General features: G+C 38.3%; 3 protein-coding genes, 1 non-coding gene and 1 pseudogene across 4 annotated transcripts; 2 read left to right on the top strand and 3 right to left on the bottom strand.

Annotated features, from left to right (window-relative positions):
* The first annotated feature begins 9,373 nt into the window (after positions 1-9,373).
* LOC133067316 (olfactory receptor 11H6-like) lies at positions 9,374-10,318 on the top strand. The gene has a single exon (XM_061158467.1). It carries the CDS (start codon positions 9,374-9,376, stop codon positions 10,316-10,318), a length of 945 nt encoding a protein of 314 aa, XP_061014450.1.
* Positions 10,319-12,234: 1,916 nt separating this feature from the next.
* LOC133067315 (polypeptide N-acetylgalactosaminyltransferase 1-like) lies at positions 12,235-14,219 on the top strand (annotated as a pseudogene).
* Positions 14,220-19,942: 5,723 nt separating this feature from the next.
* Positions 19,943-20,015, bottom strand: TRNAG-CCC (transfer RNA glycine (anticodon CCC)). Its single transcript has one exon. It is a non-coding gene; the product is annotated as a tRNA-Gly (tRNA).
* Positions 20,016-20,383: 368 nt separating this feature from the next.
* On the bottom strand, positions 20,384-21,355 carry LOC133067314 (olfactory receptor 11H7). Its single transcript, XM_061158465.1, has one exon. It carries the CDS (start codon positions 21,326-21,328, stop codon positions 20,384-20,386), a length of 945 nt encoding a protein of 314 aa, XP_061014448.1. The 5' UTR covers positions 21,329-21,355.
* Positions 21,356-25,949: 4,594 nt separating this feature from the next.
* On the bottom strand, positions 25,950-26,939 carry LOC133066897 (olfactory receptor 11H6; the record flags this gene model as incomplete). The annotated part of the gene is made up of 1 exon (XM_061158285.1): positions 25,950-26,939. A coding segment is annotated over one exon (990 nt), but the record flags the coding sequence as incomplete, so codon positions are not given.
* Between the last annotated feature and the right edge of the window lie 402 nt (positions 26,940-27,341).

The following is a 27,341-nucleotide window of genomic DNA, read 5'->3' as shown; positions in this document are numbered from 1 at the left end:
TGCATGTCTTCTTTGGTAATGTGTCTATTTAGATATTTAGCCCATTTGTTTGATTTGTTTTCTTATTGTTGCATTTAAAAATTAATTTAAAATTTTATTTTTATTGAGATATAGTTGATTTATAATATTATATAAGTTTCAGATATGTAATATAGTGATTCAGAGTTTTTAGGGATTACATTCCACTTAAAGTTATCATAAAATATTGGTTATATCCCCTGTGTGCATACTATATTGCTTCAGTTGTGTCCAACTCCTGCAACCCCATGGACTGCAGGACGCCAGTCTCCTTTATCCATGGGATTCTTCAGGCAAGAATGCTGAAGTGGGTTGCTGTGCCCTCCTCCAGGCACTTATTTTTATCTCTTCCAGTGCCTCCAGTACCTCCTCCAGGCACTCCAGAACTTATTTGAGTTTAAAATGGGTCCTAAAGCAGCAGACACAACTTGCAACATCAACACATTTGGTCCAGGAACTGCTAATGACTGTACAGTGCCGTGGGGCTTCAAGAAGTTTTGCAAAGGAGATGAGAGCCTTGAAGATGAGGGGTTGGCCAATGCAAGTTGACAGCGACCAATTGAGAGGATCATCAAAGCTAATTCCCTTACAGCTACACGAGAAGTTGCTAAAGAACTCAGTGTCAGCCATTCTCTGGTCTTTTGGCATTTGAAGCTAATTGGAAAGGTGAAAAAACTCATAAGTGGGTGCTCATGAGCTGATCATAAATAAAAAAAAATGTTGTTTTGAAGTGTCATCTCTTATTCTTTGCAAAAACAATGAACCATTTCTTGATCAGATATTGATGTGTGATGAAAAGTGGATTTTATATGACAACTGGTAAGACCAGCTCAGTGGTTAGACCAAAAGAAGCTCCAAAGCGCTTCCCAAAGCCAAACTTGTACCAAAAAAAAGTCATGGTCAGCCACTGTTTGGTGGTCTGCTGCTGTCTGATCTATTACAGTTTTCTGAAACTTGGTGAAACCATTTCATTTGAGAAGTATGCTCAGCAAATCAGTGAGATGCACTAAAACTGCAATGCCTGCAGCTGGTATTGGTCAACAGAATGAGCCCAATTCTCCATGACAATGCCCAACCACACATCCCACAACCAATGCTTCAAAAGTTGAATGAACTGGGCCACAAAGTTTTGCCTAATCTGCCATATTCACCTGACCTCTTGCCAACTGACTACCACTTTTTCAAGAACCTTGAGAACTTTTTGCAGGGAAAATGCTTCCGAAACTAACAAGAGGCAGAAAATGCTTTCCAAGAGTTCATTGACTCTTGAAGCATGGATTTTCTTAAATGTCCAAAATTGATATCAAATACTAAAAAACAAAGATTAAAAATCTAGGGTAGAGGTTAGACTCTTAAAAATACAATATTAAAAACAAAAACACAAAAAATTTTAGAAATATATATGAAGTTCAGTTTAAAAATAAAGCTTCTCCTTTTTTTTTTTTGCAAGGTTATAGTGAAATGAAAATGAAAATTAAGGAGTAATAGAGGAGTAATAGAGGACTTTAAAAGAAAATAAGAGAAAAAATAAAACAAGAAAAAAATTTTTTTTCCTAATTAAAAAAAATAGTAAAAATATATGAAAATGAAAATGAAAGTTAAGGAGTAATGGAGGAGTAATAGGGAATTTTAGAAGAAAATAAAAGAGAAAAAATAAAAAAAGAAAAGAAAAAAAAATTAAAAAAAAATTTTTTTTTATTAGTTGGAGGCTAATTACTTCACAACATTTCAGTGGGTTTTGTCATACATTGATATGAATCAGCCATAGAGTTACACGTATTCCCCATCCCGATCCCCCCTTCCACCTCCCTCTCCACCCGATTCCTCTGGGTCTTCCCAGTGCACCAGGCCTGAGCACTTGTCTCATGCATCCCACCTGGGCTGGTGATCTGTTTCATTATAAATAATATACATGCTGTTCTTTCAAAACATCCCACCCTCACATTCTCCCACAGAGTTCATAAGTCTGTTCTGTATTTCTGTGTCTCTTTTTCTGTTTTGCATATAGGGTTATCGTTACCATCTTTCTAAATTCCATATATATGTGTTAGTATGCTGTAATGTTCTTTATCTTTCTGGCTTACTTCACTCTGTATAAGGGGCTCCAGTTTCATCCATCTCATTAGGACTGATTCAAATGAATTCTTTTTAACGGCTGAGTAATATTCCATGGTGTATATGTACCACAGCTTTTTTAATTAAAAAAAAAAAAGTAAAAATATATCTAGGAATTTCTCTGGAGCTGTTGTGGTCAGTGTGGGTTCAGTCCAGTTTCAGATAGCTCCTTGTTCCAGCTTACACTACTCGATATCTATAGGCCCCTTCCGGTGTAGTCGGTGTTACCTATAGGTATTTTAATCCATTGCACTGGTCACTTCTGAAGCGGTTCCCTTTGTTTATTTGGCTTCTGTTTGACGGTCTCTTCAGTGTCTAATTTCTGCCCTGACACAAGCAGAAGGAGGTGGTCTCTTGTTTAAGTTCGCTTGTTCAGTCATGCTGTGGGGAGGGAGGGGCCCTGCAGACAAATGTCACTGGCGTGTGTGGGGAGCACTCGCAGTGTTCTGGCCACACTGGGTTTGCCCCCGCTCACGGGTGTGTGCTCTCCCTGTCTACACCGCTCAGGCTCCTGGCTGCTCTATATGGAGCGGGCCCTGAGTTGGGTGTGGTTCCAGTTTTTGGGTACTCCACAAAAGCGCGGACTCGGTTGGGCCTGCGTTTTGTGCCTTCCCAAGCTCAGGCAGCCAGGAGCTTGACAAGCGCACTCTCCCCGGGTGCGGCGCGCCTTCTCCCCTCCGCGGTCCCAGCCTCAGTTTCCTTGCACGCCGGTCAGGTGCGCCTTGTGTCTGTTCTGGGGAGCTGGTCTCTAGCCGCAACCCTCCAGGTAGATGTCGACCATCCAGAATCTCAGGAAGTCTTTGGTTAGAAACTGGGAGCCTGTTTGCAGTTTGGTAGGGGGTGCTGTCTCTGGGGCCGAGTTTGTCCCTTTCCCCTCCCCCCTGCCTCCTGCCTCCGGCGGGGCTGGGCCGGTCAGCAGCTGGCTAGCTCTTCTCTGGAATTGCTCAGTCCCTTTGTTCTGCAACGGCCGGCAGTGTGTTCTGGCCGGTTAATTTTCTCTCTCTCTCTTGCTATCCCCCAGTTTAAGTTGCTATCTCACGTTAGCTCCCTCCGATTGCCCTCAGGGCATTCAGGCCCGGTCCTTACCCTAAGCACCTCTGCCTGCTCCTCTCTGTTCCGCCCCCACTTGCTGGTGGCAGATGTGGGCGTCTGGGGTACTTTTCTGCTGGGAGTTGCTTTTAGGCATGTAATCTGTGGGTTTTATTTATTTTTCCTCCCAGTTAGGTTGCCCTCTGAGATTCGAAAACTTCCCCCAGACCCGCCAGCGAGAGGGTTTCCTGGTGTTTGGAAACTTCCTCTATTACGACTCTCTTCCTGGGACAGGTCTCCATCCCCAGCTCTTTTGTCTCTCTTTTTATCTTTTATATTTTGTCCTACCTCCTTTCGAAGACAATGGGCTGCTTTTCTGGGCTGTCAGAAGTTGTTTTGTGAGGTTTGCTCAGCGTTCAAATGTTCTTTTGATGAATTTGTAGGGGAGAAAGTGGTCTCCCTGTCCTATTCCTCCACCATCTTGGCTCCTCCTGAAGCATGGATTTTCATGCTACAGAAATAAACCAACTTATTTCTCATTGGCAAAAATGTTGACTGTAATGGTTCCTATTTTGATTAATAAAGATGTGTTTGAGCCTAAAATTATTAATTAATAATTTTATTTTTATTGAAGTATAGTTGATTTGTAATATTATATTAGTTTCAGATGTATAATATAGTGATTCAGAGTTTTTAGAGATTATATTCCACTTAAAGTTATTATAAAATATTGATTATATTCCCTGTGTGTGTGTGCTATGTTGCTTCAGTCATGTCTGACTCTGTGACCTCATGGATTGTAGCCCACCAGGCTCCTCTGTCCATGGGATTCTCCAGGCAAAAATACTGGAGTGGGTGCTGCTCCTCCTCCAGGGATCTTCCCAACCCAGAGATTGAACCCAGGCCTCTTATATCCCCTGCAATGGCAGGCAGGTTCTTTAACACTAGAGCCACCTGGAATGCCCATATTCCCTGTACTGCACAATATGTCCTTGTAACAAATTTATTTTATATATAGAGTTTATACTTGTATCTTGTGTCTTTTTGAATCAGTGTTTTCGTTTTCCATGTGTATTTATTTGGGAGTGGAAATGCTAGATCATTGGATAGTTCTATTTTTAGTTTTTTGAGGAACCTCCATAGTGTTTTCCATATGGCTATACCAATTTACATTTCTACCAAAAGCATGCAAGTTTCCTTTTTCTCCACATTCTTGACAACTTTTTTTATTTGTGTTTATTTGATATTAACCATCTGACAGGTGTGAGGTGATATCTCATTGTGGTTTTGATTTGCATTTCTCTGTTAATTAGTTGAAATCACTTTTTGATTTCAAACTATATTACATAGATTTAGTAATGAAAAAAGTATGGTTTTGGTATAAAAACAGACACACAGATCAGTGGACCACAACAGAGAGCCCAGAAACAAATCCACAAATATATGATCAATTAAATTATGGGAAAGGAAGCAAGAATATACAATAGGGAAAGCATAGTCTCTTCCATAAATAATGTTGAAAAACTGTATAGCCACATGCAATAGAATGAAACTGGACCACTATCTTACACTGTAAGCAAAAATTAATTAAAAATGGATTAAAGACTTGAATGTAAGACCAGAAATCATAAAACCTGTAGAAGAAAACAGGCAATAGGCCTGTTGACATCAGTCTTCATAATGATTTTTCGCTGTGACATCAAAAGCAATGGCAATAAAATGTCAAACTAAAAAGTTTCTGCCCAGTGAAGGAGACATGAGCAAAAGAAAAAGGCAACATATACTGAATGGGAGAAAGTATTTGCAAATCATATATCCGATAAGGGGCTAATATTCCAAAGTAGATAAAGAACCATGTAACTCAATAGCAAAAAAAAAAAAAAAGAAAAGAAAAAAGAGAAAAGTAATTCTATTAAAAATAGGCATAAGATCTAAATCTAAATATACTTTTTTTGGGTGGTTGCTTGAATCATTTTTATTAAAATAGAAATGAGATAAAGATGCCCATGATCTTCGAAGTGTTGCTACTATTCAACATGAAAGTTCTAAAACATTTGCAGTAACACCAGTAAATAAACAATGTTGATGAAAGACATGATATATTAAATAGTCATTTTTCCAAAGAGTACATATAAATGACCAGCAGGTACATGAAAAGATGCTCAACATCACTATTCATTAGGGAAGTTAAAATCATAACCACATAAGATAATTCACATTTGTTAAAATGGCCATTATAAAAAGGACAAGAAATAACAAGTGTTGGCAAGGATGGGAAAAAAATGGAATCTTTGTGCACTATTGGGTATGCAAATTGGTGCAGCCACCTTAGAAAACAGTGTGAAATTCCTCGAAAAACTAAAAAAGCACTACTACATGATCCAGAAATTTCACTTCTGGAAATATATCCAAAGGAAATGAAAGCACTAATTAGAAAAGATATACACCCACATATCATTGGATCATTATTTACAATAGCCAACTTATAGAAACAATTTAGTGTTTATCAACATATGAATGGATAAAGAAGATGTTATATATATATATATATATATATATATATATATATATATATATATATAGTGGAATATTATTCAGCCATAGAAAGAATGAAGTCTTATGTTTTCAACAACATGGACTGGCCCTGAGGGCAGTATACTGAATGAAATAAGTCAGACAGGGAAAGACAAATATTACCTCATTTATATGTGGAACCTAAAAACCCCCAAAACACCCACTCCCTGTCCCAAACCAAGCTCATAGATATAGAGAACAGATCGGTGGTTGCCAGAGGTTTGAGGTGGGGTGGTGAGATGGATAAAGAGAGTCAAAAGGTAAAAACTTCCAGTTATAAAATAAGTCCTGGGTATGTAATATATAGCATGGTGACTTAGTTAAGAATACTTGCATATTTGAAAAATTTTTAAGAGAATAGATCTTAAAAAAATTCTCATAACAGGAAAACATTTTATAAAAAGGAACGCATTTGAATCAGTTCTAATGAGGTGGATGAACCTAGAGCCTTTTATACAGAGTGAAGTAAGAAAGAGAAAGATAAATATTGTACACTAATGCATATATATGGAATCTAGAAAGATGATACTGATGAATTTATTTATAAGGCAGCAATGGAGAAACACAGAGAACAGACTTTTAGACACAGGGAGAGGGGAGGAGAGGGTGAGATGTGTGGAGAGAGTAACACGGAAATTTATATTAACCATGTGTAAAATAGATAGCCAATGGGAATTTGCTGGATGTCTCAGAGAACTCATCTGCATCAACCTAGAGGGATGGGATGGGGAGGGAGACGGGAGGGAGGTTCAAGAAGGAAGGGGACATATGTACACCTATGGCTGATTCATGTTGATGTTTGACAGAAAACAAAATTCTATAAAGCAATTACCCTTCAATTAAAAAATAAATAAAAGAACGTTTTTATAACTCTATACAGTGATGGATGTTAAGTAGACATTGTGGCAATTATTTTGTAATACATACAACTATTAAACCATTATAATGTACACCTGAAATTAATATAGTGTTATATGTCAATTATACTTCAATAAAAAAGAAAAGAAAGGGGTCCAAAAATTTGAGTCATTTCTCTCAGGAATGCTTTATCTGAAAGAAGCAAGAAAATGTCAACCATTATGCCAGCTTTTAGGGACACCTGCTGAGCACAGCTTGAAATACTATAAAGGGCTAGATGGGGAGGTATCTTCTAGAAATTTGGCATCTCACCACTTGCACCATGGTCTCTGTTTCTGGGTCCTGTTCAACATGAAATATTTACTTACCAGTATCATGCTAGAAGCACAAAGGTGGCCCAGGAGAGAAAACCTTTTACCAAAAAAAGGGAATAATCCTTTTCGAACTATTGAGTGGGTCAATAGGAAAGAGAATGAGAACTCAGATGACATAACTCTGATACTGACAAATAAGAATTCCAAACTTTCACACAGCCTGCCTCAAAAATGAATAAAAGAAATGTAAAGGAATAAGATAAACACAAACCTTGTGTTTAAGCTAGTGTTCTGTAGTGTTTGCACCATCATGAGAGTAACCTGTCCTTAGGACAAAATAAACATCTGCTCTAAAAATAGCATGAGATGATCCCTCACCACTGGAGAAACTGGGTCTCAAAGGCCCCAATTAATGGACTCCTGAGGGAAGGGAGTATTTGGAATGTTATTGACAATCTTTCCTCATAAATTATCCCTTTTGGAATTCATAGAAGACTATAACCCTTTGGAGGAATATAATGGGTTTCAGAGCAACATAGACAAGTCATTCTTGTGCAGCAAATATGCCAATTTCTCTCCAAATCAGTATCAGTGTCCAGCAAGGTTAACTCCCTCTCTGGGCTGTTGGCTCCCAAGCATGGCATGCCCTTCATCTTGCCTGCCTTTTGCTGCAGCAAAAACAGAAGATGAGAAGTCAAACTCATGAATTCTACGAGGAGATGGGTTCAGAAGAGGTACAAGTATAAGACAACCCTAAGTGTGCTTTTTAGCTCTGCCTTCTTTTTGTGTGACCGTAAAAATAGTGACACCTCAAGATATATGAATTAATGTAAAGAGACTCATCCTTACAACTAAAATGGCTGGGAAAAAGGGAAATGAGAGAGCTGAAGATGAGGAAGGAACCTCAGCGATATGTAAATTTTGTTCTTATTAATCAAGGAGGTGTACCCAGTCAGAACCTTTGAGGGGAAAAAGTTGTTAGCAAAGTGACATCTGGAAATAACTGGCAAAGCAGTTATGAGGAGCAGGACAGAAAAACTTTAGCCCTCCCTGTTTTTAGCTGTGTTTGGCTCTGCCACAAAGCCTATGGTCTCTGCTGCAAGGAGGGAGAGCAAGGCGATGATTGAGCAACCCAGATTGGTGAGTTCACTCCCACTTGGTTTCTAAAGCCACTGGAATCCTCCTACACATTAGCACCAAATACTTCTTGCTATTTTTACCCTTTTCTCAAGGTTACTTTGGCTTCTGGGTAACTCCCAATTTCTGCTTCAGGGAATTCTTCACAGCATTGCTCTGCCATACATGATCTGTTCACAGACTGAAGAGGAGCCTTGCAGTGTGATATGACAAATTCTGAGTTTCTCTTATGCATTGTGTCACTAATTGCAATCATCAAGATTATTTTTAAAGCTCTAACTTTATGTGATACGGAAAGTAATCAATGTTATAACTAATACATTAATAAACATTCTTAGCTGGAAAACTTTTATTAAAAGTGTCTGGGTCTGTATTCTGTGTGTATATTTTCCTGAATAAGCATCATGACTCAGTCATGTCACTTCTGGTCATTTTGGTGCAAATAATAACTGACCCTCACTAATAAAGGGGATTCAGAAAACAAATCAATATGACCAAACTACTGACAATAGCATTGTATGTATTTGTCATTTTCTGAAACTGTCCCTAAACCAGAATAGGAGACTTTCTAGGAATTCTGACACCTCAGGCAAAAACCCCAAAAATCCTTAAGTGATATACCAGATACATTGCTCACGTTAAAAAAAAAAATTGTAAATAGAGTTTTAACTTAGACCAAAGTTTTAAAGAAATATTTTAATTCAATAAGTAAAAGATGAGACCAGATGGAAGTCTTTATGTAGGTCTCTGGACTTCAAACTTTTCTTGAACTACAAACAATGATGAATACTGAAGAAAGGATAGCACATTTGACATTTTTTGTCTTGGTTATCAGATTGTGTTAAGATGTCAACACTTATAGTTGCAACGCTGATCCAAAATAAAAATGAAATGCATAAATATTTCAGTGTCTTATGTAACCTTTTACTTTCTCTTCCAATTCCTATCATTTGTAATTCCAAAGATCTGAGTAATTGAAATTGTGTCCAATATTAAGAATCTTTTATATTTTATTCTATAGATAAAAATACATGGTTATCACACTTACTTACATTTGTAAGTATTGTCACTAACCTGCAAGCTGCTTATTGCATAAGATCCTGTCACTGCTGTAGAGGAATGAGAAAGTTCAAAATTCAAAGTCAGATCATATCAAACATTCTTAAAGTTTGACAGTCTTCAGTAGTATACTTAGGTTATTATTTGTTTAATAAAATAATAGGATCTTGAGGGCTTTAGAACCTTCTTAAGAGGAAATATTTCTGAGGATTGAAGAATAAAGTCATCTTTGTCACTGTCATTTTTTCCTCTCCACCTCTTAGGAAGCCATGAATGTGTCAGGAGTCAACACGGTGACTGAATTCATACTCCTGAGTTTTCCCTGCTCTAGAGAGGTTCAAGTCCTCCTCTTTGTGCTCTTCTCTGTGTCCTACATCCTGACACTGATGGGGAATGGGGCCATTGTCTTTGCAGTGAAGCTGGATCACAGACTCCACACTCCCATGTACACTCTGTTGGCCAACTTCTCGTTCCTGGAGATGTGTTACATCAACACCACCGTTCCCAATATGTTAAGGAACTTCCTGTCTGAGACCAAAACCATCTCTTTCACTGCCTGTTTCCTCCAGTTCTACTTCTTCTTCTCCATGGGCACCACTGAGACCTTCTTACTGCCCCTCATGGCTTTTGATCGCTACTTGGCCATCTGCCGACCTCTCCACTATCCTACCATCATGAGCAGCCGTCTCTGCATCAACTTGGTGGGCCTCTGCTGGGTTACAGCCTTCCTTTGCTATCCAGTCCCTATCTATTTCATCACTCAACTCCCCTTTTGTGGCCCCAATACCATTGACCATTTTGTCTGTGACCCTGGTCCCCTTCTGGCCCTGTCCTGCATCCCTGCCCCTGGAATTGAGCTTTCCTGTTCTATATTGAGCTCTCTTATTATCTTTAGCACCTTCTTTTTCATTCTTGGGTCTTACACCCTGGTTCTCAGAGCAGTGTTGCGAGTCCCTTCAGCTGCCGGCAGACGTAAGGCCTTCTCCACTTGTGGTTCCCACTTGGTAGTCGTGTCACTGTTTTATGGAACTCTCATGGTCATGTACATCAGCCCAACTTCTGGAAATCCAGCTGGGATACAGAAGAGTGTAACGTTGTTCTACTCCTCCTTGACTCCACTTGTAAATCCACTGATCTACAGTCTCCGGAACAAGGACATGAAGGCTGCATTGACAAAAATTCAGAAGTGCACAAAAATTAGTCAAAGTGAGTGACAGACCACGAGAGGATCAAGATCAGAAATTTTTACTCACTTCTACTCCCCATTGGAAGGAAAGTTATGACCAACCTAGACAGCATATTAAAAAGCAGAGACATTACTTTGTCAACAAAGGTCCATCTAGTCAAGGCCATGGTTTTTCCAGTGGTCATGTATGGATGTGAGCGTTGGACTATAAAGAAAGCTGAGGGCTGAAGAATTGATGCTTTTGAACTGTGGTGTTTGAGAAGACTCTTGAGAGTCCCTTGGACTGCAAGGAGATCCAACCAGTCCATCCTAAAGGAGATCAGTCCTGGGTGTTCATTGGAAGGACTGATGCTGAAGCTGAAACTCCAATACTTTGGCCGCCTGATGCAAAGAGCTGACTCATTTGAAAAGACCCTGATACTGGGAAAGATTGAGGGCAGGAGGAGAAGGGGACGACAGAGGATGAGATGTTTGGATGGCATCACCGACTCAATGGACATGGGTTTGGGTGGACTCTGGGAGTTGGTGATGGACAGGTAGGCCTGGCGTGCTGCGGTTCATGGGGTCACAAAGAGTCCAACACAACTGAGCGACTGAACTGAACTGAACTCCCCATTTAAAAGTAGGTCTTTATTCATTTGTACCTAGCGATGAAGACTCAAAATGATCTATTGCTGCCTATTCAATAATAACATTAGTACACTAAACTAAATCAGACCTTGTTGCTAAGTCAGATTTAGTAGATGGTAATTTGAATTAAATGTCCTGGATGTCTGGGCATTAGACTCTTCTCCTAACCTGGTCTCCAGCAAGCACTTGCGCTTTTATTGGTGATGACCTACCTGGTTCCTGACCTCATGTATTTTTGACCTCTGTTAAGTGCATTCATTCTTACACTTGATTTTTCTGGCCTAAAGATGTCTGTTCTCTCTGCTCTACTCCTGTGGAAGAGTAGAGCATTCACACCTTTTTACCCAGAAAAGTGGAAATTAGAAAAAGTGAGCCAAAATTTTTATACTTAATTGACATCCAAAAGGTTAATAATGGTCTAAAGCACTATCTCCCAAATCTGTTTCATAATTACTTTGGGAGCTTTTTAAAAGAATAGATACGCAACCCTTTTGCCAAATTTCTTAAATCAGAATCTTTAAAGTGGACCCTGGAAATCCTTATTTTAATGTTACTCAAGAAATTCTGGTACACCTAAACCATCACCAGTTCACAGACTAATCTTATAGAGTCACTATTTAAAATAAATACGTGACAGGGAAATAAAAATCTTATGTTAGTTGGTTGGGCAAAGTGTAAAAAGTTATGGTGCATACTATAGGTGACTCAAACACTCATGACAGTAGCAGAAGTTTCTTTTCCTGCCTCTTTTTAAACCCTCCATTTAAAAATAAGAAGTATAGTACATTTTCTTACCTTTTCTAACTGTGCAAGATAATTAATATACCTGGAAATAGGCTTACATTTAAAAAAGATTAGCATATAGTGGCTATACAAATTGGGTTAGTTTCACATGAAGGAAGGTGATTGCACCACCCCAAAAAAGGTAAAAGCAGACAGAGAGCAAAAGGCAGTGCTATTTAAGATGCTGAAACAAGACAGGTGAGGAAATTGATGATAGGTCCAGATAATTTGACTTGACTCTTTGGTCAAAAATAATGACTTGCGTGGCCGAGAAGGCAGCGCGGTGGACAGTGGCCCGAGAGTAGCGCCCGTATTGTGGCCTATGGACTGCCGCTGCCGCCGCCGCTTGCGGAATGAGCTGGAGATGTGGGACATTTGGATTTGGGATGTAAATTCACTTGAAAAGCCACTTTGGGTTATGAAAGTGACTTCTGATGAAGCTGGATTGGAATAATTTTCATGATCTTTGTATATATATATATATTTTTTTTTTTTTTCTTTTTTTAAATTTTGCCTTTGACTTAAAGTGGCATGAGAAAATTTGCATACTACAAGATGGTCCTAGCTACCTTCTGGATTTGGGTACAACTGGATATGTTCCTGCTGATTTACTTCAGTGAATGCAACATATGTGATGAAGAAAAAAAGAGAGAGAACTTCCTGCTGGGGATGTTCTAGAGCCAGTACAAAAGCCCCATGAAGGTCCTGGAGAAATGGGGAAACCAGTTGTCATTCCTAAAGAGGATCAAGAAAAGATGAAAGAGATGTATAAAATCAATCAGTTCAATTTAATGGCAAGTGAGATGATTGCACTCAACAGATCTTTACCAGATGTTAGGTTCAGTTCGGTCTCTCAGTCGTGTCTGACTCTTTGCGACCCCATGAATTGCAGCATGCCAGGCCTCCTGTCCATCACAAACTCCCGGAGTTTACTCAAACACATGTCCATCGAGTCGGTGATGCCATTCAGCCATCTCATCCTCTGTCATCCCCTTCTCCTCCTGCCCCCAATCCCTCCCAGCATCAGGGTCTTTTCCAATGAGTCACTCTTCGCATGAGGTGGCCAAAGTACTGGAGTTTCAGCTTCAGCATCAGTCCTTCCAATGAACACCTAGGACTGATCTCCTTTAGGATGGACTAAAGGATGTTAGGTTAGAAGGGTGTAAAAAAAAGGTGTATCCAGATAACCTTCTTACAACCAGTGTGGTGATTGTTTTCCACAAATGAGGCTTGGAGCACACTTCTGCGAACTGTCCATAGCATCATTAATCGCTTACCAAGACACATGCTAGAAGAAATTGTTCTAGTAGATGATGTCAGTGAAAGAGACTTTTTGAAAAGACCTCTAGAGAGTTACGTGAAAAAATTAAAAGTACCTGTTCACATCATTCAAATGGAGCAACGTTCTGGATTGATCAGAGCTAGGTTAAGAGGCGCTGCTGTGTCTCAAGGCGAAGTGATCACCTTTTTAGATGTGCACTGTGAGTGCACAGTGGGGCGGCTGGAGCCTCTCTTAGCCAGGATCAAACATGACAGGAGGACAGTGGTCTGTCCTATCATAGATGTGATCAGTGATGATACTTTTGAGTGCATGGCAGGTCCTGACATGACCTATGGTGGATTCAACTGGAAGCTCCACTTTCGCTGGTATCACTTTCCCCAAAGAGAAATGGACAGAAGGAAAGGTGATCAGACTTCCTGTGAGAACACGTACAATGGCAGGAGGCCTTTCTTCTACAGACAGAGATTAGTTTCAGGAAATTGGAACATATGATGCTGGAATGGATATTTGGGGAGGAGAAAACCTAGAAATTTCCTTTAGGATTTGGCAGTGTGGAAGAACTTTGGTGACTGTTACCGGCTCACCTGTTGGAGATGTGTTTTGGAAATCTACACCCTGCACGTTTCCAGGAGGCAGAGTATCAATAAAAATAACAGACGACTTGCAGAAGTGTGGATGGATGAATTCAAGATTTTCTTCTATATAATTTCTCCAGGTGTTACAAAGGTAGATTATGGAAATATATCATCAAGACTTGGTCTAAGGCACAAACTCGAATGCCGACCATTCTCTTTGTGCCTAGAGAATATTTATCCTGATTCTCAGATTTCACATCAGTATTTCTGTTTAGGAGAGATACGAAATGTGGAAACAAATCAGTGTCTAGATAACACGGCTAGAAATGAGATTGAAGAAGCTGGAATTTAACTGTCATGGTATGGGAGGTAATTAGGTTTTCTCTTACACTGCCAAGAAAGAAATTAGAACAGATGACCTTTGCTTGGATGTCTCCAAACTTAATGACCCAGTCACGATGCTCAAATGACACCACCTAAAAGGCAACCAGCTTAGGGAGTATGACCCAGTGAAACTGACCCGGTAGCATGTGAATAGTCATCAGTGCCTGGATAAAGCCACAGACAAGGACAGCCATGTGCCCAGCATCAGAGACTGCAATGCAAGCCGGTTCCAGCAGTGGCTTCTTCGAAATGTCACCCTTCCAGAAATATTCTGAGACCAAATTTGCGAAAAAAATAGAAAAGCATAAGGATTGACTGGGCTACCTCAGCATTCTTAAGTAGCAAAAAAAGGAAAAGTTCTTTCCTCCTGCAGGATATAAGGTTTATCAACCATTAAAACTTTAGACTGCTCCCACTTTCACTAACTGTGAACCAGCCTTCCTGTCCAAGGACATGCAGCTACATAGTAGCGAGACTGTGCAGGTTGATGTTTACAAGATTGAAAGAGTTGTTCATCAAGAGTCATCATAAAGAATACTCAGACTGAAACTATCTATGAACTGTGCTTTCCAGAGAGCTGTACCTTTTATGGTTTGCTTGCACATCAGAGATTTCTGCTGAATGTGCTGTCATAATGAAGAGATGTCTAAGAATTTTTTTCTGATGAGAACTGGTAGACGGTATATTAAGTACTGAAATAAAAATAAATGAAAAAGAACTGGAACCAGATTCAGAAGCATGAAAACATTTTCACAATTTAAAAAACAAACTATATTAAACAAGATTTAAAGGAAATTAAAACAGAACTATGAGAAGTACAATTAGTTAGAGTATAGTATCAAATTTCTATATAGATTTTATACCTCAGTGGGGAAAAATAACTGATTCCAACAACATTCATTCTGTTTTCGTCTATGATAGTCATGGATTTTTTTTTTCCCTTGGAGTGCTGAAATTGAGCTGAAAAAAGTGGCTCTTTGAATGTAGTTTTAATTGCTTTCTACAGTTTTTTTTTTTTTTTTTTGGTTTGTGGGCTGTTGGAATTGTAATTTTTAATTGCCTTCAAAAAATGGCGATTTAAAATGGTGTCTGGTCTTACTGAAAAAGTTAGATAGCTCAGCTGTTCGTGGGTCAACTGGCTTACAGGCTTTCCTCACACAAACACAAATTTCTAATTCGAGTTTCAACTTCTTAACTTGATTCAACTGATTATGCTTTAGACCCAAGATTCATACTACTGCAATACAGATTTGTTTTCACAGCAATAAATCTGTTCTTTGTTTATGATTCCAGTCAACAAAAGGCCTGCAGAAGTGATTTATAATTTGGGTATTTGGAGATGGTATGTTTGATGGTTTTTTTGAAAACTTTTTTCACTTCATGTTCAGACGTGCTTCATTGTCAAGTGCATATTTAGATTAGGTTCTTGAAAAATGTTGATCTGCTGTTTTTTTTTTTTTTTCTTTTTAACAAAATCTGACTGAAAATGTTAAAAAAAAATCACTTGGCATCTGGGGTTGATACATTTCATTCATTCATTTAAAGACAATTATTGACCTCCTTATGTGCACTGGGTTTGTATCAGTGTAGAAGATCAAGTCCCTGCGTTTGAGAAGCTTACATTCTTGTCAGAGAGACAGATAATAAGCGATTAAAGCTTAATAAGCACACTTGGATAGACAGAAACTTCTTTGACCTGCAAAGAGCATTTTCAAAAACGTAGTAGCTAGCATTATATTAATACTTGATGGTGAAATTGAAAACTTGTCCCATAAACTCAGAAACAAGGCAAAAATGTGTGTTCTTACCACTTCTATTCAATATTGTATTGGAAGTGTTAGTGCAATCACACAAAGAAAAGAAATAAATGGCATCTACATTGATAGAAGTATATTGTTTTTCATTGATTATGAAATGATAATCTATATAGAAAATTCAATGAAATCTACAAAAAAGGCTACTAGAATTAATAAGTGAGTGTAAACTATTAATAAACATAAACTTCAATGAAACAGAGTTAGGCAATCAGAAAGGAAACTTTCTTGCTCTGCCACGGTAGTAGAGCCCAGCAACAAGATAAGCTCCTCTTCTATCCTGGCAACCACTCAGCCCATGAAAAACCATGGACTCTATTTTCTGTAGCCTTCTCCTTCCCTTGACCATGTAGGGAGCTGATGTGGGTCATCATGATTGCAGACACTGAATTGCAATTCTAGGCTGATTCTGAATAAACTCCTTTTTTTTTTTCCTGGAGAAATATATGGCAGTCTATTTGTTTCAAGTCAACATGAATTTTGCAGGATTTTAAGATCAAAGAATCTTATACAAAAATATCTTGTATTCTATATACAGGTACTAGTGACAGGCAGAAATTGGTATTAAAATGCTATTTACAGTAGCTTCAAAAATATTAAATAGAGATAACCTTGATAAAAGATATGAAAAAATAATAGCTATGAGAAATTAAGAATTTTGGAGTAGGAAATTGCAACCCACCCGAGTATTCTTACCTGGAAAATTCCATTGACAAAGGTAAACCTGATAAAAGATATGAAAGACCTATAGAATGGAAACCAAAAACATAGCTGTGGGACATGAAAGGTAAATAAATGTAAAAATATAACTTGTTCATGGGTTGGAAACCAGTATTGGTGTGGAGAAAATGGAGCCCTCCTACACTGTTGGTGGGAATGTAAATTGGTACAACCACTATGGAGAACAGTATGGAGGTTCCTTTAAAAAACTAAAAATAGTACTACTATATGATTCAGCTTCCTTGGTGGCTCAGTCAGTAAAGAATCCGCTTGCAAATGTAGGAGACTGCCTGCAATGCAGGAGATCTGAATTTGATCCTTGGATTGGGAAGATCCCTTGGAGAAGGAAATGGCAACTCACTCCAGTTTTCTTGCCTGGGAAATCCCATGGAGAGAGGAGCCTGGTAGGCTACAGTCTGTGGGGTTGCAAGAGTCAAACACAACTTAGAGACTAAACTACTACCACCACCGCCATAGGATTCAGCAGTCTCACTCCTGGGAATATATCCAGAGAAAACCATAAATCAGAAAGATACATGTAACCAATGCTCAGTGCAGCACTATTTACAATAATCAAGACATGGAAGTAGCATACATGTCCATCGAGAGAGGAGTGGATAAAGAAGATGTGGTACATAAACACAATGGAATGTTACTCAGCCATAAATAAGAACAAAATATTGCCATTTACAGAAACATGGATAGATGTAGAGATTATTAAACTAAGTGAAGTCAGGCAGAGGCATATCATATGATACCACTTATATATGGAATCTAAAAAATGGTACAAATGAACTTATTTACAAAACAGTAACAGACTTACAGACTTTGAAAACTTATGGTTACCAAAGGAGAAACATGGTGGGGGGGAAGAGATAAATTAGGAATGTTGGGTTAGTGTGTACACACTACTATATATAATACAGGTAATCAACAAGGACCTACTGTATAGCACAAGGGACTCTACTCAATATTCTATAATAACCTACAGGGAAACAAATCTGAAAAAGAATGGATATATGTATATGTATAACTGAATCACTTTGGTGTACACCTGAAACTAATGCAGCATTGTAAAGCAACTATGTAAGTGTTGTTAAGTGTTAGTCGCTCAGTCATGCCCGACTCTTTGCGACCCCATGGACTGCAGCCCACCAAGCTCCTCTGTCCATGAGATTTTCCAGGCAAGAATCCTGGAGTGGGTTGCCATTTCCTTCTCCAAAAAACTCCAATATAAAATAAAGAATTTTAAAAATTGAAGTATAGAAATTCTTCACAAAATTATATGTTTCAGGCGTAAAAGAGATTATCCTTAAAGTTATTATAAAATGTTGGCTATAATTCCTTGTGCTGTACAATATATCCTTGTAGTTTATTTATCTTATACAAAGAAGTTTGTACCCTACCACTATCTTACCCCTCCCCTTTTCCCTCTCCCCACTGATAACCACTACTGTAGTTTGTTCTATGTATTTAGAGTCCGTTTCTGTTGTGTTCATTCATTTTTCTTTTATTTTTAGGCTTCACATATAAATGATAACACATAGTATTTATCTTTGTCTTGACTTATTTCACTAAGCTGACCTGTTGAGTTTTATACAAAATATTTCTGTTCCTTTTTCAGCTAATGAGTTCAGCTGAGTCATTAAAATATTGGGGCTCAATTAAGGCAGAACTGTGATGGATATTTCAAGCTATCTTTAGTAGCTTTCCAAGCACCTTCTCTGATTCCTTTTCCTACCTTTTTTTAGATCCCTCTACCCATCTTTGAAGCATAGTACTGTCCAGTTGCCCAGGAGGACTTTCAAAGAGATACCTTTTGGTCTTCAGGTGAGAGTTTTATTCCATTTTTAAACTACAGCAATGTTTAAACATTTGTACTTGTAACTATTTAATGGGATGATTTGGACATTGGGAGGTATAAACATAAAGAAACTTTAGTTTTTCTGACCATGTCTGCTGCAAATACTTTGGGATGTTCTGTTTGTTTCCACTTGTGGGTATTATCTTGGACAAATATGATAGTTTTTCAGATTACTTTTAGTATTAATACATAGATTTTTAAAATCCAGGTACAATCTGAAACCAAATTTTAATTTTTTATACATACCAATGCATATATATGGAATTTAGAAAGATGGTAACGATAACCCTATATGCAAGACAGCAAGAGAGACACAGATGTATTGAACAGTCTTTTGGACTCTGTGGGAGAGGGCAAGGGTGGGATGATATGGGAGAATGGCATTGAAACATGTAAGTTATCATATGTGATACGAAGCACCAGTCTAGGTTTGATGCATGATACAGGATTCTCGGGGCTGGTGCACTGGGATGACCCAGAGGGATGGGATGGGGAGGGAGTTGGGAGCAGGGTTCAGGATGGGGAACACATATACACCCAGGGCAGATTCAAGTCAATGTATGGCAAAATGAATACAATGTTGTAAAGTAAAATAAATAATTTAAGTACAAATTTTTTTTTTTGTACAAATTAAAATTTATTCCTCAAGACAGTCTGACTCAGGCTTCTCCTTCTTTTGATCTGCTTTTTTCCCCTCTGTTCTTTCATTTCTCCCTTCCCATGCGTCTATACTGCCTCTGGTTACTTTAGTTTGAGAGGGGAGAGAAGTAATGGTAGAAAGACTTCTCCTTTACCGGTATTGTTGTATTACAGGCTTGACAAAAGTTTGTATGTTAATTTTCATTTCATGGATTTGTTTATTTTTTTGGTGAGGAGGGGAGCACCCTAAACTTCAGTTCCCCGATGTGGGCAATACTTCATTGACTGGCTACTTATGATTTCTTTCATTTCTGGATTCTAGTGACCCATTCCATATAGACTAACTTTAGGGATTGCCTTACTTCTCCAAGTAGTACTTTTGGGAGGGATCTCTTTCAAGATGTTTCAAATTTGTTACCTTCTATAAGTTTCAACTAGGCCAAAAAATTCTGTATTTGTGATATTATTGGTGAGAATTCAGTTTCCTCCAGTTATAGCCCAGTTCTTTCTACTCTGCTCTCATAGCTAGCTCTTCTATAGTCTTTACTTTTTTTTTTTCCCTAGGTGCAAACTAGGGAGAGAACATGTGTCTCTTAAACTCTAGGGGACAAGGGCAAGCCCTCTGAGTGGATCTCTTGATGTAATTTTAATTTTCCTTATGAGGATTGCATATTGACAACTCACCAACAATATTCTTACTCCTAGTTTCAAACAAACTTCTAGCCCTCCCCTTGTACACTATTGATGAAGATGATGAACTAAAAATTGTAACACTGACTTAATAATCTCTTAGTGTATCCAACAGTGATGTGTGGAGTTTTGCCAAAAATTCAGGACAATGGACATCTTATGAGTTATGTGTCTTTTAAAAAATTTATATGGCTGTGCCAGCTCTTAGCTGTGGCACTTGGGATCTTTGTTGCCCTGTGCTGGATCTTCAGTTGCGGTATGCAGGATCTAGTTCCCTGACCAGGAATCTAACCTGGACCCCTTGCATTGGGAGCACAGAGTCTTAACCACTGGACCACCAGGGAAATCCCTATGTTATGTGTCCTTTAAACAAAGTGTTAGACATCCGTGTAAGCAAATAACCAATTTGATTTGTATCTCTTGAAGTTGTGTGGCCAGAGATTTCACATTGAAAAAGTTGAAATCTTCCTGGAAGCAATTATTAAGAATTTTTAAGAGTTATTTTTACCATGTGGTCAGGTGGCAGTCTCTTCCTATGGAACCACATTTATGAAACTAAAAGTGCATCAGAAAATAATCAAATATGTGATAAATCTTGCTGTTCACAAAAGTACCATGATGATTATGAATAGAACCAAATCTGTTTGGATTGGAAGAAGAAGATTATTTTACCACTTGCAGGAAGAGAGTCATTGAGTTTCACAAAACCTTTTCATGAAGTTTGCATAATTCTCATTCCACAGAGGACCTGATGGAGGGCAAATTTCATGTCCCTGTTGCGTAGGCTGTAGATGAAGGGATTTAAGACTGGTGTCACTACAGAGTATATCAGTGTGATGATTTTATGCATAGCAACTGAGTTGCCAGATGTGGGCCTCACATACATCACCATAATGGTTCCATAGAACAGAGATACAACGACTAAGTGGGATCCACAAGTAGAGAAGGCCTTTTGCCGCCCAGATGAAGAAGGAACCCGAAGCACAGCTCTGACCACCAAGGTATAGGATCCAAGGATGTACAAAATGGTCAGAGTGATGATAAGAGAGCTCACAGAATGGAATACATGCTCTATTATGGGTGAACTGGCACAGGACAATGCAATCAGTGGGTCCACATCACACAGAAAGTGATCAATGATGTTGGGACCACAATAGGGTAGTTGAGAAATGAAAAGAATAGGAACTGAATATCCTAAGAAACCAGTGAGCCAACAAAGAGACACTAGAATGGCACAGAGCTTCCCAGTCATGATGGTGGGATAGTGCAGTGGACGACAGATGGCAAGGTAACGATCATAAGCCATGACACAGAGGAAGAAGCATTCAGTTGTGCCCAGGGAAAAGAAGAAGTAGAACTGAGTGAAGCAACCAGAGAAGGATATGGTTTTGGTTTTGGAAAGAAAATTGACCAGCATATTGGGGACTGTGCAGGTCACATACCAGACCTCTAAGAAGGAGAAGTTGGCCAGGAACACGTACATAGGGGTATGGAGTCGGTGGTCCCACATCACAGCACACATGATGGCTATGTTCCCAGTTAGAGTCAAGATGTAGACCAACAGAATCATTGAGAAGAAGATGATCTGCATTTTCCAGGGACCAGGAAAGCCCAACAAGACAAACTGTGTCACAGTAGATATTCCTGACTTATTCATGGTCCCCAGTCTGTGGAAAGAAGACAGATAGACAACTTGCTTTATCTCTAAGGCATTTGAAACTTTTCTTAGGACAGGCAGTTTGATTCATTCAGGAAAATGTATCAAATATTCTAAAACATGTCTTGTGTAAATCTTGTCCTATTCTGAATAAGCCCTCTGGCCCTGACTCTTTGTAAATGTATAATTCTAGGCTGCTTGAACTTTCTTTGCCAGTGGACCAAATCCGGTAAATTTCATCTTCTTTTCAAATAAAGAAATCTTGAAATAGAGATAAAAATTATTTGTCTATATCTTTTTTTCAGTAAAAGCTTCATATATATAAGGGCAATTAATGCCATTCAGTTCAAAATGAAAGGACATATATGCTATCATTTAAAAATAGATTGAATCTGACACTTCTTACAGATTTCAGTGATTTTAGCTCTGGCATTATTATTTCAGATTCTCTCTCTCTTTTTCTTGAACTATTTCCATTAGGAGATTTTCTATCACTTTCCCCCTATGATACCAGAAGAAAATAAAAAAGAATACTCAGGTTATAAATTATTTATATATTTTGCAATCTCCTATTTAAGACATTTAAATTGTACCATGGCTTATTTACAACTCAGTATTTAATCCTTTATTTTTCACAGTGAAAGTCATTATTATTCACCCCGTTATGGTTAATTTCACATGATAATTTATTACAAGGCTTCCCTGGTGGCTCAGATGGTAAAAAGTCTGCCTGCAATACAGGAGACCCAGGTTCATTTCCTGGGTTGGGAAGATCCCCTGGAGAAAGGTATGGCAACCCATTTCAGTATTCTTGCCTGGAAAATCCCATGGACGAAGGAGCTTGGGTGGGCCACAGTCTATGGCGTTGCAAAGAGTTGGACGTGACTGAGTGACCAACCCTTAATTTTGGTTTCATATACAGTTAAAATGTATGTCATTAAGGATGAATATTCTTTGGAAGGACTGATACTGAAGCTGGAACTCCAATACTCTGGCCACCTGATGTGAAGAACTGACTCATTTGAAAAGACCCTGATGCTGGGAAAGATTGAAGGCAGGAGGAGAAGTGGATGACAGAGGATGAGGTGGTTGGATGGCATCACTGACTCAATGGACATGAGTTTGAGTAAATTCCAGGAGATGGTGATGGACAGGGAGGCTTTGTGTGCTGCAGTCCATGGGGTCACAAAGAGTCAGACATACTGAACGACTGAACTGAAGGATGAATATAACATATGAGATGTATTGCAAAAAATAAAAAAAATTAAAATAACCAAGAGACTTTCTTCTAAAGCTCTTATTGCTGTCACAAGTTCCCTTAAAATTCACTATTTGAAAGATTGTATTTCAGTCTGTTTATTTATTTATGTAAAGATATTTATTTATTTGGGTGTTAGTTGTAGCATGCAGGGGCTTTAGTTGCAGCATGAGAACTCTTAGTTGTGGCATGTGGGGGTCTAGTTCCCTGACCAGGGGTTGAACCCAGGCCCCCTGGATTGGTAGCTCAGAATCTCAGCCCCTGGGCCATCAAGGAAGTCCCACTTTATTTAAACAATATCTCTCAGTTTTCAAAATAGCAGAAAACAATTGAATCGAAGATGTTTTAAAAATAATTATTTACCAACATTCCAAAATTTGCCCTTATTTCCTTTAGAATATCATCATCAAAGAAGATATCTTTTTAAGAATCAAAAACAACTCAGAATAAAGATCATAATGATGGCTTTAACATAATGAAATCTCTAGACATCTTTTAACAAGATATCTTTAGTTTTTTTGACTAATAAGAGGAAATTTTCCTTAAAAATAATTTTGGTAAAGTGGTATATGAAAGTAAAAGTGAGTCATATATACAGAATATTTATAGTATTCATTTAACATAATCAAATAGAAAAAAAATTCCTTCTATTCAATGAGGCTATATATTTAATATATATGTCTTATTTAAAGATAAGCATATTTATAATGATATAGATGTTGCAGGCTCATAAATTAGTAATGCATAAAATGAGCTATAATCCTCATCTAAAAGCAAACGTAAGCTTCCCATTGAGCTGGTTGTGTCAGAGCAGTTTGTAGTCCTGTGAACAAGAAACCAGGAGGAGAAGGAAATTGAAAGATGGAGATAAATTCTTTTTAATTTTTTAAACTGGGAGCTAAACTAACTTGCATTGATGCCCATTTTGGTGAGACATTTGAAAGGAGAGCTCCCCACTATTGGAACCTGGTGTTTTTTAAGCTAGTGTCCACTCTTCTTAACAACACAAGAAAGTGGTGAAACAGAGAGTAGCCACTTACCTCTGGAACAGCAGCAACAGATGACTTGAATTCACAGTCTGAGTCACAGACTATGACTCAAAACTTCAAGTATTTGAGCTACAGACCTTTTTTTTTTGACATTAAAAAAAAAAAGAAAGAAAACCTCACAAAAAAACTCACTCAACTGTAGTGAAAACATTGTAAATTAATTTCACAGATCATTTCCAACATAATTATGAGAAGCAGTACTTAATATAGTAACCATTAAACTGTGTGTGAATCTCAGTCTTCATGTACACTGATTTGATTTTATTATTAGAAGAATTTCTAATGCTACTTTTCCTGAAGTTGCAGATGGGTGGACAAAGGTGGAGAAGCTAGCTAAGAGAGGATACCAAGAAAACCCCTCCACTTCTATTTTCTCTTGGGTTCAACTCCAGTGGATGGAGCTAGTTCCATACTATTTTGTTCAAAGTATCTAGTAAAGTCATAACATTGCTGATGACCCAGCCACTTCCACATCCAGCCACATGTGGATGACTGGTACCTTTTAGTGTGCTAATTTTGGAGAATGTGAGTTCCATGGTGATCTAAATTCTCTGAATTTTTTTTGTTGTTGTTCTTAAGTTGAAAGAGAAACCAATATTCTTTGATACTCAGTCTCTTGAGTATATCATACGTACAGGTGTATAGGAAAACAGGCCTACCTGTGGTGTATAATAGCATCAGTACCCAGCAGGGAAGATGTCTCCTAAATAGAAGGATGCTTTCCTAGATCATCCTGGGGAGTCCATAGATTCTCGTTCACTGGTCTTAATGTGGAAGCCCTGGGTGAGAACTTCATGCATATCTTATTTCACTTCTCTTGCACCATAAGATTCTGGTGGTCTGCTTCCTACAGACTATGTTGTAATTATGTGCTGGTCTTCATGTATGCATCATTTTGGCCACTGATGGGAATTGTTATTTCTTTCTTAAATGTGATCCTATAACTTTTCATGCTTCCCCTAAGGACCTACTTACTTCTTGCCTGGAGGTTTCATTAATATTTCTGGTAGGTTGGCTCATAGGGATTAGTATAAATAACATGCTACATTGACCCTGGGGGGACACTGTGGTCTTCTTAAGTCTGTGTTTTTCAAGCAAGTATATGTGATTTTGTGCTGTGGGGTTACAAAAAGTGCCTAATTAATATCTTCTGAGGAAGGAACAGTTTTAATCAGAGGAGATAATTTTGTATTACACCAAATATGTGTATATGCCATGAAACAAAAAGTATAATTTTTAAGATAAAAATTTTAATTTAAAAGAAATATTGTCTCTACATGTCCTATGTTTTCTGACCACTGGTGCCAAACATGCTCTGATGGTGGAAAGGTCTGAGAAACAGTGTACTAGAGCACTTCATCACCTAGCACCAATGGGCCTATCTCCCTGTTCTCCCTATGAACACCTAATATCATTCCCAGTATGGCCATAACTAATGAGGTGTTCTCTCATTTTAAGTAGATTGGCCTCTTAGTTTCTGATTTTCCTGTCACAGCATGGGGTTTGGGCACAAAAATGGAATTTGTTATTGGTATAATTCCCTCTAAACATTTTTCTTAGACTTTGTCTGATAGCCTTCTGAGAAGCACAAAAATATGTTTAAGGCATTGTTACTCCATACTACCAGTGGTAATGGGGTTGTCACAATTGATTTAGGAGGAAGCAGTATGAGTAAAAATGCACATTTAGGAAAAAGATTATTCAAGGTAAAATAAGAAGATTGATCCGGGTGAAGTGCAGGGCCTTAGTGGATAAGCAGGAGAGAAGACTGAATGGAATATCTATTGAGTGAGCATTTGGAAGGCAGGAAGAAGAGTTTGTACTTTATCTGTAAGTGATAGAGGTATGAAGTATACTCTGTTTTTGATGTGAAGACAACCTCAAACAATGGATAATATCCATGACTATGTATTTTATTTGGTGGCCTGTTGACCCATTTTTTTTAAGAATACTTATTTTCTGAATTTAGAGGATTGCACCCATTCTTGAAAGGCTCCCAGTACACATTCATTTGATTCTTTCACCAGATAAGATTAAACCAGAAAAGATACATCACACTTACATAAAAAATATCTATCTATCTCTCTATATATAATAACACCATATAATTACTCGGTGATGTTGTGCATGTTTAAAATGTTTATTCAACATTTATCATTGAAGAGTTGAACTTGAACTGCTAAGGAACTGTGAAAAACAAGGCTTTCCCTTTATTGTGAGTCAAAATATGACTTATTGTAGCCATTCTCTATCATTGTTACTATAAATAGTTAAGGTCAGAAATGACAAATTCTGCTTCTCTTTTAAAGATGTCTCAGTTTTGATTAATTCTTAATCCCAGGACTTTCTTTAGGGCATCTTTCATGTCTTTGTTTCGGAGACTGTAGATAAGTGGATTTAAGAGCGGAGTCACTGCTGAGTATACCAAAGTGATGACTTTTTGCATTCCTGCTGGGTTTCCTGATGTTGGGCTCACATACATCACCATAAGGGTTCCATAGAACAAAGACACCACCATTAGGTGGGACCCGCATGTGGAGAAAGCTTTCGTTCTGCCAGCATGAGAGGGAAAACGAAGTACAGCTCTGAGTACCAGTGTATAAGATCCCAAGATGGAAAGGAAGGGGCCAAAAATAATCACTGAGTTGAAGGTGTAGCAAATAAGCTCAGTGGAAGGAGCAGGGATGCAGGCCAGTGCAAATAATGGGCCTGGGTCACACACAAAGTGGTTGATGATGTTGGGTTCACAGAAGGGAAGTTGGGAGATAAGGACAATGGGGACTGGATAGCAGAGAAATCCACTCACCCAACAAACACAGACTAGGATCACACAGAACTTCCCAGTCATGATGGAGGGGTAATGCACTGGGCAACAGATGGCCAGGTACCGATCATAGGCCATAACTGATAGGAAGAAACACTCTGTTGTACCAAGTGAAAAAAAGAAATAGAATTGGATGAAGCAGCCAGTGAAGGAGATGGTCTTGGTATCAGAGAGGATGTTGACCAGCATGTTTGGGACAGTGGAGGAAACATACCAGATCTCTAGGAAGGCAAAGTTTCCCAAGAAGATGTACATGGGTGTGTGAAGCCTCCTGTCCCATTTCACTGCACAGACAATAGCCCCATTCCCCAGCAGTGTCAGGAGATAGACCACCAGGATTAATGAGAAGAAGAACATCTGCATCTCCCTTTCACCAGGGAAACCCAGAAGGACAAACTCAGTCACAAAATGCATTGTTTTGTTCTGGGATCCCAAAGCTGTTAGAGAAACTGAAGTTAACAGAGCAATGAATAATCGTGAACATTTTTAGGTTTTGCTAACAAATAGCTTGGAAAGGTACAAAGGTTGGGGTTGCAAAGAGTTGGACACAACTGAGCAACTAACACTTTCATTTTTCACTTTCACTTTCAATGCCCCTTTGAGCAGTATGGAGAAGACTGCTTTATCCTTTTTTTTTTTTTTAATAGATAAGAAAATGGAATATCAGATTTAATGAGTTTACTTGAATGTGCAAAACTTCTAGATACACTGGCTTATTTGGTTTGAAACAAATCCCACTGGTTTGAAACAAATCCTACTTCATTTCAAATATTGCTATAACCCTGAGTCTTAGTAATGTTTCATCTTTTATGTTTAAATCATTATCCCTTGGATAATCTACATACAAATATAAACTTTAGACACATCTTTTTTGCTTTGAAA

This window comes from Dama dama, chromosome 12 (genome assembly GCF_033118175.1).
Source record: "Dama dama isolate Ldn47 chromosome 12, ASM3311817v1, whole genome shotgun sequence".
Classification (NCBI taxonomy): Eukaryota; Metazoa; Chordata; class Mammalia; order Artiodactyla; family Cervidae; genus Dama; species Dama dama.
The sequence above is the reverse complement of the archived record's forward strand: the minus strand, read 5'-3'. Positions and strand labels throughout refer to the sequence as shown.